At 36.4% G+C, this 14,973-nt stretch overlaps 1 protein-coding gene across 7 annotated transcripts; it reads right to left on the bottom strand.

Moving 5' to 3' along the window:
• Positions 1-1,558: 1,558 nt before the first annotated feature.
• LOC112198394 lies at positions 1,559-12,437 on the bottom strand. Of its 7 annotated transcripts, none has more exons than XM_040513444.1 (12): positions 11,798-12,437; positions 11,230-11,322; positions 9,809-9,975; positions 8,884-9,008; positions 4,777-4,846; positions 4,246-4,692; positions 3,946-4,161; positions 3,755-3,847; positions 3,560-3,673; positions 2,917-3,213; positions 2,292-2,813; positions 1,559-1,804 (listed from the first exon to the last, which is right to left on the bottom strand). In XM_040513444.1, exons 6-11 carry the CDS (start codon positions 4,543-4,545, stop codon positions 2,307-2,309), a joined length of 1,527 nt encoding a protein of 508 aa, XP_040369378.1. In that variant the 5' UTR covers positions 4,546-4,692; positions 4,777-4,846; positions 8,884-9,008; positions 9,809-9,975; positions 11,230-11,322; positions 11,798-12,437; the 3' UTR covers positions 1,559-1,804; positions 2,292-2,306. The 7 variants fall into 7 exon arrangements, 6 of the variants coding, with proteins under 6 accessions (XP_040369378.1, XP_040369376.1, XP_040369374.1 ...); XM_040513442.1 differs by having other exon boundaries at positions 11,230-11,336; XM_040513440.1 differs by lacking the exon at positions 11,230-11,322.
• Positions 12,438-14,973: the final 2,536 nt, after the last annotated feature.

Here is a 14,973-nt window from a genome sequence, read left to right on the forward strand (position 1 = left end):
ATGAACTTTTTGATTTCATTTTAAATGGTAGCTATCACTAACTTCCATTAATCTTCTATTAAAGTCTTGTTAGAACAGAGGATAATAAGCAATGGATCGCTCAAAAAATAATTGTAAACAGATACAAATAAAATTACAAAATAATATTGCAAACATTATTCAATCCTAATATACAAATGAATTGAAATTTACTTAAATAAAAGAATGAAGTAATGAAATGATTGACTTGATTTGAGATTGATAGAGTCTTGCTTGCAGCAATCTTCTAAATCAAAAATTTGTCCCCACTCTTGTGCTTATAGTTCCATGGATATATATATATCTTGCAGGATTGATCCAGGAGGATCAACATAATAATATATTGAAATTATTCAATATATTCTATTATTAAATATTATAAACCATTAGAACTTTGCGGTTTACAAATAACAGTTTGAAACCGTTTAAAGTTAAAGGTTTATATTGATTAAGAAATTTAAACCATTTATCATTTACGGTTTAAATTCAATTCTTATATTTAGTTTTCTATTTTAGGAAACCATTAATTGTATATAAACAGTAATCATTGTATGAATTAATGAGGCAGTTGAATACGATTCCAATTCTTTCCTCCATAATTCATTGTGTTCTTTTATATTTCTTGATTAAGAGTTCCACAAGAAACCTTTGATCAAGTGGTATCAGAGCAATAGATCCTGTTGTAGCCTGTGGTTTATGGTCTCAACTCGCAAACAAATCAAGGTTTCGGGTGAAGAACTTGTTGGACCATTAATCTCAGAAAAAGCTCTTCGACAAAAGAAGAAGAAAGCAATGGCAGAAGAAGAAGGAACCGATGCTAAGATTGCGTTGTTGGCGCAACAAATGGAGAAGATGACGCTGATGATGACAAAGTTGGTAGAGGATTCTGCACGTAAACCGCTAGATGAGATTCCAGAAGGTTCTAGAAGGAAGGCCTCGAGATTTACTAAAAAAGCCAAGAAAAAGGTGGATTTTAGTGAAGAGGATGATTCTGACGAGGAACCACTACACCAAAACTGGTCTTTTACGGCTCACCATGTGCGCCGTAAAAGCTTATTTACGGCGCACAAAAGCACGCTGTAAAAGCTCGCGCCGTAAAAGACATATCACATTTACGGCACGCGTTTGTGCGCCATAACAGTTCATCGAAGCACGCCATAAAAGTGTTCCAAGCGATTCTTTGATCTCAAATTTGACATATAGGTGCGCCGTAAATGCTCAACAAAGCGCGCCGTAAAAGACTTTCTGTAGAACTCATTTACGGCACACATGGTATGCCATAAAAGAATACCCATAGAGTTATTTACGATGCGTATGGCACGCCGTGAAAGACTCTGCACCCCATTGTTGAAATTTCTTGTTTGCAGGAAATTTTATATTGCTGCTTATTTGCCAAATATGGCAGTATATTCAATGTAGCTACTCAACTAACAATAATTCACTTCAAAACCATATGAAAGATAGAGATTGTCAGAGATCAAGCAAATATGAATTAACATATATGATATATCAAATATATATATTCCATAAATTGAAATAGGGTGTCTGTACAAACTTGGCTCCATGCCATATGCAACTAAACTACAAAACAATTGCATTTGCATGTCCCTACAAACTTGAGTTTAAAAGTAACATATTACAATTCAAAAATATATTACAGGGTAATTGCAAGCTTTCAAGCACTATTAGCCAACTGCAAAAATGCATGTCCCAATCAGTTCAGCCAAGTTACCTACAATAGCAACATAAGGCAATAATCCGCATACACCTCAAAATTTCGCAGTACCTGCTAGTGAAGCAATTAGGAGAATGTATGTTACACATTGGTTGCATGATTTTCTTCTTCTTTAAACTAGAGTTAAATAAGATACTAGCAAAGTACTAAACAAAATCTAAATCACTAAAAGCATAGTACAATACTGGAAATAAGAAATAAGATGAGTTCATGTAGTTCTCTAAATCTGTCCAACAATTGGTATTCAAAAGAAATTCCTATCTTCATGAACTACTTGATCATTAGTTTTTGAAAATATTTATAATTTGAACTTGGAACCAATGAAAGTGCTATTTAGTATTCACCCTACTATAATGGGATAGTCCTCATATAACAACCTTAATTCTACAACTATAACTAAATTATAAGCAAATCCAGATAGTTGCAATATAAGAACAAACCAGAATAGAGAATCTAGGTGGATGTTATTTAACCACCAAAAACAAATAACACTACTCAAAACAATAAGGAAGAGGTGATTAGTGTTAGAATATGTTACCTGAAAGTTTATAAACTAAACTTGCTTGATGTACTTGATAGGCCATGCAACTGTACTTCCTTGAGCCATACTCAGTGTTCCAAACTCCCTAGTTGGTCGATATAAAGCTATATCCTCAAAAACATCAAGCACCCAAACTTTCCAGCATTCATGACCAAGGGGCACATGATGGACTTTTACATTTGGATCTTTTGACTCTAGTTTTGCTATTGCAACAACTTGTTCTTCCATCTCAAACCAACTTAACAATTCGATTCTATTCTGATCATCCTTTGTAACTTTGGTCCTTTTACCTTCCTTGTCTTTGCTTTGCGACCCATCACCAGCAGAATGTTGAATACTTCCAGTTTTCTTTTGGTTGCTCTGCTTGCTTTGTGGCCTCCCACTTTCAGAACCTCGAACACTAGCAATATTGTGTTTGCTTTGTATTCCATCACTGCTATGATGTTGAACGCTTGGATTTTCATTTTGCGTTCGTAGTGAAAACTTAGTAGCAGAATGCTGAACACTGTTACTAACCTGCTATTATAACAGCAAAGAAATCAATAACTTGGTTGACTTATTGACCCAAAGTAAATAATTACAAATAAATAAAAAAGTTCATATATGTATTTTAAAGACTTACATGGTTATTCCTTTCTTTCTCTGATCTTGCTAAAAGAGTGGCAACCACTTCTTTCAATCGTTCAATCTCTTGTGATTGAGAAAGCATATTTTGTGCTTGATTGGACACTTGTTTCTCTAAGTTAGCAACTTTGCTTCCAACTTTGGTTTGATATTCTAACTTTGAAGGGACTGCTCCAAATCCTAAACCTCTTACCCGTCCTCGTGGATCAGGACCTAGAACTTGTGCTACAGCATCATCTTTCAAAGAAGGTGTTTGTGAGGGTTCTTGCTCTGCCCTTTTCTGCTTCACTTGTTTCTGTAGATACCATATGTCAACTAGATTGTCAAGTAGCTAGTTTTGTGGCATAGATATATATTTCTTATTGAAGTATTTGGTTAAAGAAATAAAAATATCTATGGCATTCCATTAAAAAAATAATCCAAACTAGCAAAGCAAGCAAATTGAAAACATACACAGAATGGAACCAAATTTACTTCTAGTCAGAGAATTAATGGAGATGAAGATATTATTCTTGCAAGAATGATAATTACAAGTCAATGCAGACTTACACCAACCCTTCTGGTAGCTCTTCACCAAAATCCAAACTAAATCCATAACTCATTATGAAAAAAAAGTACCAAAAGAGCAAGAGTATACTGACCACTATTTCTGGATCCTCAACTACTTCCTCTGAACCCTTCTTCTTCTTTGCTTCATAAGCATGTATCCATATATCAGACCTTGATATCGCATCGGGATTTTCACTTTGTTCCCTCTACAAATCAACAAGTAAAAATAATCTTGATGTTATCAAATGAACAAAATCATATGTCGTTAATAACCACATTATTCTTACCAATTCTTCTTCAAGCCGCGCGAAACTTTTTCTACTTGTTCTGTGTGGTAAAGTTCTTCTTGCCCGCATTCTCTTGAATTTTTCACACTTCTCCTATGATAAACATGTGGTCAAAACATTTTCTGAAATCTGATATATTGCAAGACAAATTTAGACTTGTATATATATTATAAAATATGTCTAAAACATACCTTAAATCCTGCACTAGTTCTGTTTTTAATAAAAGCTAACCACTCATCCATGGATTCTATGTTGTTAGGCTTGAGAAGGGCAGCAGCACGTTGTAAACCAACAACTTTGGCTTGCTCTTCCACTTGTTTTACCACTAACGATCTATGATCTCGCCAAAGCTTCATCATTTTTCGAAAAATATGCTTCTTGTAGAATTCATCAACAATGAAACTTGTCTACAAAAGCAAATAAGTGAATACAAAGGTGAACATAAAAAGCTCGCTGCAACATGTTCCTATATATGAGTTTAGAAAACTTACTGTGATGTGTATCCAAATCTGATCTTTGAAAGTAGCAGATAGATCTTTCCAAGTTGCAGCAGTCATTGGTATTAACTCTCTTGCTGAGGCTCCAATGAAAGAGGAGAAGAGAGCTGCATTTTGTCCAATAGGCTGGCCTCTTTCATTGAATTCAACTAGAATAGGACGTTTTCTTTTTTTTTTTGCCAATATCCAATAATTTGGCTTTACCCCGAGGTGGAATTTTTTTCTTTTCTGGGTTTGATGTAGCTTGGCCTTCTGGAATATCATCTTCTGCAGGGGTTGAATTTGAACTTCCATTAGAGATTCTCAAAGATTCATTCCTTTCTTCCCTGCCTGCAACAACAGCAGCTGCTCTTGCAGCTTTTTCCTGCTTTTTGGCTCTCTTTCCACCTTGTTTTGAAGTCTCTCCTCCATCCATACTTTATAGGATCAGCAGAATATGTTCTATGAAACACAAAAAACCCATGATAAATGTACTAACATGTAAAACAATCTTATCCAAAATCAGAAAACCAAACTAGATCTTACCCTTAGATTGCTGTGCTGATAGATTATATCAATGCTTCAGTGAAATTTGAGTTATTCAGTCACCGTCACTCTGTTCAGCCAACAAACAAGCAAATTAAAACTATAACTATAATTAATAGTACACACACACGTATATTATTGTATGCAATTCCTACAATTACCGAATTGATTTCCTCATTATTATATCTATCACATTCTTCATCCTCAACGTCAAGGTCTAGCTGTGATACATCTACTGGCATGTAAGCACTTTCATCAACACTATCATTCTCAAAAAAGCCTCTTGGCGGTGCTCTGAGTACAACATGCCAATTCGATGTGTCACTCTCTCTTGAATAAAAAACCTGTTTCGCTTGGGAAGCAAAAATAAATGGATCTCTATCAAACTGATGCTGCCCCTTGTGGAAGTTCACTAATGTAAAACCATCTTCCAATTTGATACTGGTCCCTATGTTAGCCCAATAACAATCAAATAAGGGGACCTGAAATTGACGATAGTCTAGCAGAACTATATCTCTTATAACACCATAGTAGGAGACTCTATCCATCTTTTGTAAATTATCCTTTGCACTTGCTCGACACATAGTGTCTGCTTCAACAAAAACACCACTATTTTGTGTACTTTTCTCACTGTCCTCAGTCTGAAATCGATTTCCATTGATAATGAAGCCTGTATGTGATACCACATCTGCTTTTGGCCGACAAGCAATCCATTTCACCGTTTCTGACATATCTCTAGAATCACCAAATTTAACCTTATCAGCTAACCATCCACTAAAAGTACTAAGATGTCTCTGTTCAAGAAGGTTTTCATCTTGTTCAAGACGTGTATCAGAACACTTTAGTTCTTCCCTGTGTAGTCTGATAGGAAATAAATGTATAAGAAAACTGGACAAGTACAATCTAAAGTAAACTAGAACAAATAAATTTAGTAATCAAACTTACTCTCTCCATGGATCAACTTCTGAACTATTTGTCCACACAAATCGATGAGCAATCTCTAGCATGGAAGAACTGAACACTTTTATCTTTCCCTCACCAAGTGGTCGCCCTTCTAGTATTGTTTCATGCTCAAAACCCTCATTGCGTCTAGTTTGAACACCTATTTCAGCTGCTCCTTTAATGTATCCACTACAAAAACGTGTCATCTCTTCAGCCAAATACTTTTCTGCAATGCATCCTTCATGGTTTGATCCATTTTTGACATATCCTTTTAGGTCCTTCATAAACCTAAAAGGAAAAAAAAATCTGCATTAGTATTGATACTTTACAGGAGAGATAACCAATTGTAGTTAATGAAATGCAATGTAAGCTCACCTTTCGAAGGGGTACATCCAACGATAATGTACAGGGCCACCAATTAGAGCTTCTTGTGCAAGGTGAATCGGTAGGTGAACCATAATGTCAAAGAAAGAGGGAGGAAAAAACCTTTCAAACATACACATAGTTTCTGCAATTTCTTCATCAAGAACACCTATAGTTTTCTTCTCAATCTCTCTCTGACACAACTGATGGAAAAAAGAACACATGCGAAAAATTGCAATTCTTGGTCCTTTAGGCAGAAGTCCTTTTAAAGCTACTGCAAGAATCTGTTGTATCAAAATGTGGCAATCGTGTGACTTCAAACCCATGATCTTGTTGTCTTGTAAAGAGACACGATTTGCAAGATTGGAACAATACCCATCTGGCAATCTTAACTTGGCTAACCTCTTACAAAATATCTTCTTCTCCTTCTTTGAAAGCACGTAAGGTGCTACATCACTTTTAGAGTTGCTGGAACCATTTTCTTTTGGGTGCAATTTCTTTTTAATACCCATCACTTTTAAATCTTTCCGACAATTCAAGTTATCCTTTGTCTTTCCCTTGATGTTGAGTAAAGTGCCAATGATGCTCTCACATATATTTTTTTCAATGTGCATCACATCTAAATTGTGTCGCAATAACAAAGTCTGCAACATAGAGAATGTATATATTAAATTACTGCAATCAATGTTACAAGGTTTCAGCAAACTCTAATGAAACTAAATAATAATAAATAAATAAAACGTACCTCCCAATATGGTAACTCAAAAAACATTGATTTCTTCTTCCATCTCTTCGAAGGCTTTAAAGGATCCTCACTGTCATCATCATCACCATCATCTGAATTATCGTAGGAATCATCCTCCATTTGATTGACTGAACTTTTTATACCTTCAGTTCTTCTCCTTTTTCTATTGTTACTGCTGCCAACCTTTTTTTTTCTTTTTTCTTGTGCAACACTTAGCCTCCTTACCCCAATTATTGTTAATATTCTTCACCACTTGAAATACCTCTGAACCAGTTAGCTTTCTAGGGCTCACTCTATGTTCCTCAGTTCCATTAAACCAAGTTTTGTTATGCCGATATGGATGATCATGTGCAAGAAATCTCCTATGGCACATATATGCATGCTTTCTTCCATTTGGCAGCCATTGAGAGGATGTTTGAACACCACATACTGGACACGCTTTCTTTCCCTTTGTGGAATATCTTGACAAATTCCCATAAGCAGGAAAATCGTTTATTGTCCACATCATTATAGCTTTCAAGTTGAAGGTAGACTTGGTGAATGCATCATATGCAGTAACCCCATTGACCCATAACTCTTTTAAATCTTCGATAAGGGGTTCCAAGTACACATCAATGTCATTTCCCGGTTGCTTAGGACCGGGGATTAGTAATGTCAACATTAAATGTTCCTTGGACATGCATAACGATGGAGGGAGGTTATATGCAACCAAGATCACAGGCCAACAACTATATCGGGAACTAAGATCACCAAACGGATTAAATCCGTCGGATGAAAGACCAAGTCTAAGATTACGAGGATCTTCTGCAAATGAAGGCCACTTGCTATCAATCTTCTTCCATGCAAGTGAGTCAACTGGATGACGCATCTTGCCATCTTGACTTTTATGAGTGTGGTGCCATGTAAGCTGTTCTGCCTTTTCAGAATCCTTAAACATTCTTCTAAATCTAGGGATTATAGGAAAATATCTCAAGACCTTTGCAGGGACTCCTTTCTCAATCTTTTGGGTGTGCTTATTTACTTTCCACCGAGAGACACCACATTTAGGACAAGTCTCTGTGTGCTCTAGACTCTTTCTAAATAAACAACAATCATTAACACAAGCATGAATCTTCTCATACCCTAGATCAAATGCTTTGAGTAATTTTTTTGTTGAATATAGAGAACTAGGAAGTATGTTATCTGGAGGTAGAAGACTACGAACCATCTCTAGAAGTTCATCGTAGCCACTATCAGATAAACTATTCCTTGCCTTAAACTTGTAAAACATTACTGTTGCTGACATATTTGAGGAAGGACAACCTGTGTATAAAGGAAGTTCTGCTTCGGAAACTAAATTTGCAACATTAGGCTCTATTGGTTCAGGGGCAGGTTCCATAAATTCATCATCTAAATATGCATCTCTGTACATTCTATATGTCTCTAAATTCTCCATGTTATTCACCATTTCTTGTTGTACAGAAGTGTTCGGCTCATCCCTATGAAAAGTACAGTTACTATAACTTTCATATAACCCATTTGAGACCAAGTGATCTAAAACTTCATTAGGTGGATGGGACCAAATATTTGTACAGCCACTACAAGGGCATTGGATCCTCTTCGGGTACCCCTTACTTGCATGAATACTAGTAACAAACTTTCGCGCTCCATCATAAAAGGCCCTAGGATTGCTAAGACAAAAAAATAATAAAATGTTTATCAGATGCAATTTCGGTTTATAACATTAGAATATAAGGGTTCCTGGTTTAGATATAACCTGTTTTTACAGTGTGCCCATTCTGTATCCATTTTGTTTCACCTTCGTTTTCCTTGGGCTACGTTCTAACTTGTATTTAGACAGCAAAAATTTTACAATTTAAACACTATAACTGTACTTATCCAGATACTACTAACCATTAAAAGTAATAAAAAACAGAAATAAAAACAAAATAACCAACTAAACACAGAGCTTCACATATGCATTTCTTTATATTTCATTGTTTCAATATGTGCTTGCCTTAGTTAAAGGAACTTTGAAATCAAATGACAAGGACGAGGGGGAGAGAGAGAGATCTTACTGCTAAATGCATTTCACGAAAAGCAGATCATTTAATACTTCATTGCATACAAAGCTGCTCTGCTACCAACTCTAGCTAGTACTGAACTGTCAATGTTGATATCTCCAAGGGTTGAAAAAATGTAGCTGGATAATATGAAAACTATATCAGAAATCATATAAAAATGCAGCAATTATGAAAAAAAAAGGCTTGATAGAAGTAATACAACAGAGACGTCCAGAAGGCAACATATAACAAATTTTCATAAAAATAATAACTCATCGGATCAAATTTGCAAGGTTTCAATTGTAAAAGTATACTAATAGCTACGTTTCAAGATTCAATTCCTTTTTCACCTAGTCCCATTATAGTTAAAAAGGAGAGAAATAAAAAAGACAGAGTGTAAGAAGTAGAAACTGAACATAACGCATAGCTGATTGAGATTCCAGATATAGCGCATCATTAGACTATCAATTTAATTTCTTATACACAATGAAAAGAAACCTACAATCATGGTGTTCTTGGTTAGAGTTTGACCTGCCCAAAATTACCAAGTGAATAGGAATGATCACTATGTTGATCATGAGAAGTATTCTTGAAAGACTATGAATATGCCAAATTGGGACCAAGCAACAGATGTTGACCACGTGCTAATGATTAGTTATCATAATTGAACCATATATATATATATATATGATGTACTTGTTTCCAGTTTGAACCATATACATCCATGATGACAATATTAGATTAAACGTAACAACCTTGACCAAATCATTATTTTGCTAAATGTTTAACAATGTAGCAATTAAAAAAAAAAAGTGGCTACAGAGAAGTAATACTGCACACTACAAGAAAAAGTATTAATCATAGCAGATCACTATAGCGTTTTTGCCTGAACTTGGATCTGGTCATAATGGTTCTAAGATTAATGCTTTTATTTAATTACCTGTTTTATTTGACAACAATCTGCAGATCTGTATGATGGTAATACATCTATCCTTAGATATGGTATGGCTTTTGTTCTTGAAGATGGTGTAGAGGTACTAATTCACCCACTTTAGCCTTTTCCTTTCGTTATATATAGTTGCCCATATTAATAATTGACCATTGCTTCTGCATATGACTCACACTGTGTTATAGCAATACTATTATGAAGCTTTTGAGCTGAAACTTTATTCCTAACAAGTTCATTTAGACTTGCATAACAAAGTAAGCTACCTGAATACGGATGCTGATCATGTCTTCCTTTGAACATGGAGTTGTTTTTGTTCTTGATAATGGTGGAGAGGTACTTTACCCTTTAACTTTTTTCTTAATTTTTTGTAATACACCTACTTGTCTTCATAGTTTACTCACGTTAATAATTCACTTCAACTGTGGCCTCTAAACTGTCCAGTGTCCAAACTAGTAGTAAGCAGTTAGGCACCCACAGATTACCTAAGGCAAAAGGGCAATAGGAAAAAGGCCAAAGGTTCTCTTTTACTCGTATAAACTTCTTTCAAGTTTCAATTATTAATGGCAAAAACAAATCCTCCTTTATAAATTTGATTATTGTTTCTTTTCTCTCAGAGAATCAAAACCCATTACATAAACATAGAGAATTACAAAAACTGTAGCAAACCCAAATCCAAGACACCCATAAAGCTCAGCTCTTCAAAGCACTTGAAGACTTGAGCTACTAGCCTCTGGTACCCTTCAATCCCTAGTCAATAAAGATGATGATTTTTGTTTGTTTTTAACTTATATTCTTTCCCATAATTGTGGCTGATATTCTCTGCCGTCTATGTTTGACTAGTGGGTTTTCTTCTCTCTAGAATAAGCAGAAGGAAATCTTGCTGCCCTTTGATTTGTTTGGTAAGGTAAAGCTGGTTTTTGAGGCTTATTGGTTCCATTGTTGTTAAAGTTCAAAGCTTTAGAGGCAAACATATATGAATGAAAGTTTATGGTGTAGTGGCATAGACGTCTAGAGGACAAACATATAACAAATTTTCAGGGAGAAATATCCAACCCGAGCTAACACCTACACTCCTATAACACTCAGCTGAATTAGATACAATTAGCCACTGCTTTTCAGTGAGATAAATCCAAATGAAAAAACTTCTACACTAAAATCCCAGAAGAGTTTCACCTCAAAACCAGCAACTTGTTGCTTGAAATCAAGCAAATATTGAAATTTGAAATCCAGTTGGAATCAGATCCCTAGACCACATATATGGAAGCAAAGAAACTCAATTCAATCTCAAATTGTTACCCAAAAGCAGAAATTTAAATTTAAATGCACACAGGCCACATCCCAAAGCACCTCAAAAACTACAGAAAGAGCTAACTAACTAGCAACAACCTGCAAGTGAAGCAATTAGCGCTGACCTTTTTAAAAAGTGGAGCAATAATCAACACCAGTCTCTGCCTCAACTCAAAACCCCTTGACCAAAACCCCTAAGTTGCTCAGCAACCATAGTCCTTTATACCCACATCTCAAAAACATCACAGAACACCAACCATCAACACACATCATAAGAAAGAAGAAAAGGCCCCAGAGTAAATTTGAAAAAGGTTCAAGGTTTCACAAGCATTGCCATCACTTAGCAGATAAAGCAATGTCCCTTTATACATTGCCTAACTTCTACGAATGAGAAAGCACTTTTTCACAAATGGGTCTTCCCCCATTTTCAAAATCCATAGGCCTCTCTCTCTCCCCATAATTTTTCAAAGCAAATCCAATTCCAACAACCAAATGAACTCAGAAACTAATTCAATACACTGATCAATCAAACCAAAAGTTTCAGATTTTACAAATCAATCAAACACCTATCTTAGATTACGAAATACCCAACTATAAATCCAACACTTTAGACACACCCAGTTCAATTTTGATATAAAAACCCAAGCAAATATACCAAAATCTATATGAATCCACAATATCACATGGCCATACCTGAATATATGATTAGAAATCACAATCTAAGACACCCATCTTTGTCCTCGACCAAACACACAACGGCGCGCAGGTCACGAAATCTAACTGGTTGCCCAAGAGCAGAACTCGGGGAAGAGTTCAGATTTTTGCAGCAGCTTGAGAACTGGGTGATTAGACGATGTTTGAGATTTTTGCCATTAGGTAAGTGATTAGAAGAGGTTTGAGGCTCTGCGAACTGGGTAAGGCTTTCTTAGAAGAGAAAACTGAGGAAAGAAAGAAAATTTTGGGAAAGTCGAGAAATGAGGAAAGAGAAAATTGAGAGGGAAGTCAGAATTTTTAGGGAAAATTTCGCGCCTTAAGAATCCTTTTTTACGGCATGCTTCTTGTGCGAGCCGTAAATGACTTTTTTGATAGCTATTTTTACGGCATGCACAATATGTGTGCCGTAAAAGCATGATACAATTATGGCGTGCGCCTTCCGCGGGCCATAAAAAACTAATTGATAAACACTTTAACGGCGCTCCTATAAAGCACGCCGTAAAAGACTAAACGAGAAAGGTTATTTACGGCACGCAAAATATGCACGCCGTAAAAGAGTAAAAATTATGGCGTGCAATAATGCACGCCATAAATTTTACGCCGTAAATGCCTGGAATTCTTGTAGTGAACAGGAGTCTGCAGAGGAGTCGGGTGCAGATCAAAGCCAAGAGGAGGAATCGGGTGCCGATAAAGCTGGTAATCCAAAACTTCAATGAATGGTCTTAAAATTGATGTTAAGATCGATATTCCGGCGTATGATGGTGCTATCAATGCCGAGAAGTTGGATAATTGGATTCACCAATTAGAAACTTATTATACTATTTATGAGTATAATAACCGTCAGAGGATCAACTTTAATGTTGTAGGCATTAGTTAGAAACTTTGATAGACACTATAATTGATCCGGGAAGCCAAAAGAATCTCATTTTGGAGGCATTAGTTCGGAAGTTGCAGTTAACAACGTCTCCCCATCCTAAACCATACCTGTTAGGATGGATACAAAAGACATTGAGTCACAAATTACTCGACAATGTACTTTCAAGTTTGCAATTACTAGAGAATACATTGACGAAGTAACTTGTGAGGTGGTGCCATTGGATGTATGCCAAGTAATTTTTGGTAGTCCATACTTATGGGATCGTGATGCAGTGTTCTATCGACGACTTCAAAAGTATCGATTTCTGAAGGATGGAGTAGAGTACTTCATTCATGCCAGCAAAGTTTCCTTTAATAATAGTTTGATCAGTGCTAATCAAGCTAAAAGGATGGTGAATGCTTGTGGGAAGTTCATTTTATTGGTGGTTCGACCACAAGAAAACAGCCCATCTACATATGTGTTATCTACTATGATGCTTACTCCTAGGCAACAATGCGATATGGAGGGGTTACAATCACAATTCTCAGACTTGTTTGAGGATGTTGAAGGCTTACCACCGCAACCCCTAGTAGAGCATGAGATACAACTCGTTGGAGGATCTCCATTGCCTAATTTGGGTATGTATCGTCATTCGGTGGAAGAAAGCGAAGAGATCAAGAGACAAGTCAATGAGCTACTAGAGCAAGGGGTATTGAAACCAAGTTGCTCACCTTGTGGATCCCCAGTGTTGTTGGTCCCAAAGAAAGATGGCAGCTGGCGTATGTGTATTGATTTCCGAGCACTCAACAAAATCACTATTAAAAATCGGTATCCATTACCAAGGATAGATGATTTAATGGATCAATTACAGTCAGCTCGATGGTTCACTAAACTAGATTTGAAGTCTGGTTATCATCAAGTCAGAATCAAAGAAGAAGATACATGGAAAACCGCATTCAAAACCAAACAGGGCCTCTTTGAGTGGCTCGTAATGCCGTTTGGTTTATGCAATGCTCCAGCGACATTTATGCGTCTTATGAATGAGGTACTTCGTTCATACATTGATGATTTTGTCATTGTTTACTTAGACGATATCTTGGTGTTCAGTCCTACTTGGGAAGAACATATGATTCATGTTGAAAAAGTGTTAGAGACATTGAGGCAATCTTAGTTGCGATTGAATTTGAAGAAATGCGAGTTTGGGAAGAGTTCTTTAGTGTATCTTGGTTTATAGTAGGTGAAGGAGAGTAGAAAGTTGATCCGTCCAAGGTGCAGGCTATCACAAATTGGCCAGGCCTCGTACAGTAACTGAGGTGCGTAGCTTTATGGGAGCTTGCCAGTATCTACGTAAGTTTATCTGCCACTTTTCTCAAATTTCAGGGCTATTATTTGAATTGACTAAGGCAGGGAGAAAATTTGAGTGGTTAGACAAACATGAGGATACATTTCGGTTGCTTAAAAAAAAGATCTCAGAAGCTCCAGTATTAGCTTTGCCAAATTTGCAAAGACCATTTGAGGTAGAAACATATGCGAGTAATTACGCCTTAGGTGGAATTTTGAAGCAAGATGGGAAGCAAGTTGAGTATTATTCTGAGATGTTCAATGCTGCAGTGCAGAATTACCCTACCTACGATAAGGAGTTGTTTGCTTTACATCAGTGTGTGAAACATTGGAGATGCTACTTATTAGGTAAAGAAGTTATAGTGCACTCAGACCATAAGCCTTTGCAGTACTTGCAGACACAGTCCAAGTTACAGCAAGCTCGACACATGAAGTGGATGTCTTACTTGCAACAATTCAACGTCATTATCAAGTACAAGAAAGGTGTTACAAACAAGTTGGCGGATATGTTGTCTAGACCTCCAGGACATTCCACTTTATTGGTGGCTATGCAACTCCAACCTGTGGTACTTTCTGAGTATGTAAAAAGTTATGACAATGATCCAGAATTCAAAGTGTTCTTTGATAATCTAAAACATGGGAAGAATGCCAATTTGAGATGAAGGATGGCTTAATGTTCAAGGGAAAACAACTATGCATCCCCAACACTGGAGACCGATTGCAGTGGATTAGGGAGGCTCATACTTCTAGATGTGCAGGACACTTCGGAGTTGACAAAACCCTACTCAATCTACAACGTTATGTTTATTGGCCTCGGATGCATGTGGATGTTTCTCGGTTTATTCGAGGTTGTGTGTTGTGCAACACATCAAAACCTTCGAGGAAGTTGGGGTTGTATACACCACTTCCTATACCAAATAGACCTTGGGAAAGTATCTCAATGGACTTCTTGAGTGGT

The sequence above is a fragment of the Rosa chinensis genome, chromosome 1 (assembly GCF_002994745.2).
Source record: "Rosa chinensis cultivar Old Blush chromosome 1, RchiOBHm-V2, whole genome shotgun sequence".
Taxonomy (NCBI): Eukaryota; Viridiplantae; Streptophyta; class Magnoliopsida; order Rosales; family Rosaceae; genus Rosa; species Rosa chinensis.

Bases quoted from the DNA above. Each gene is read 5' to 3' on its own strand.
- LOC112198394 (XM_040513439.1), bottom strand. From the start codon at position 4,545: ATGGAAGTTCAAATTCAACCCCTGCAGAAGATGATATTCCAGAAGGCC. The intron at 3,674-3,754 runs GTAAGAATAATG...GTTGATTTGTAG, and splicing joins CGCGGCTTGAAGAAGAATTG to AGGGAACAAAGTGAAAATCC. The intron at 2,814-2,916 runs GTAAGTCTTTAA...CTGTTATAATAG, and splicing joins AGAAAGAAAGGAATAACCAT to CAGGTTAGTAACAGTGTTCA.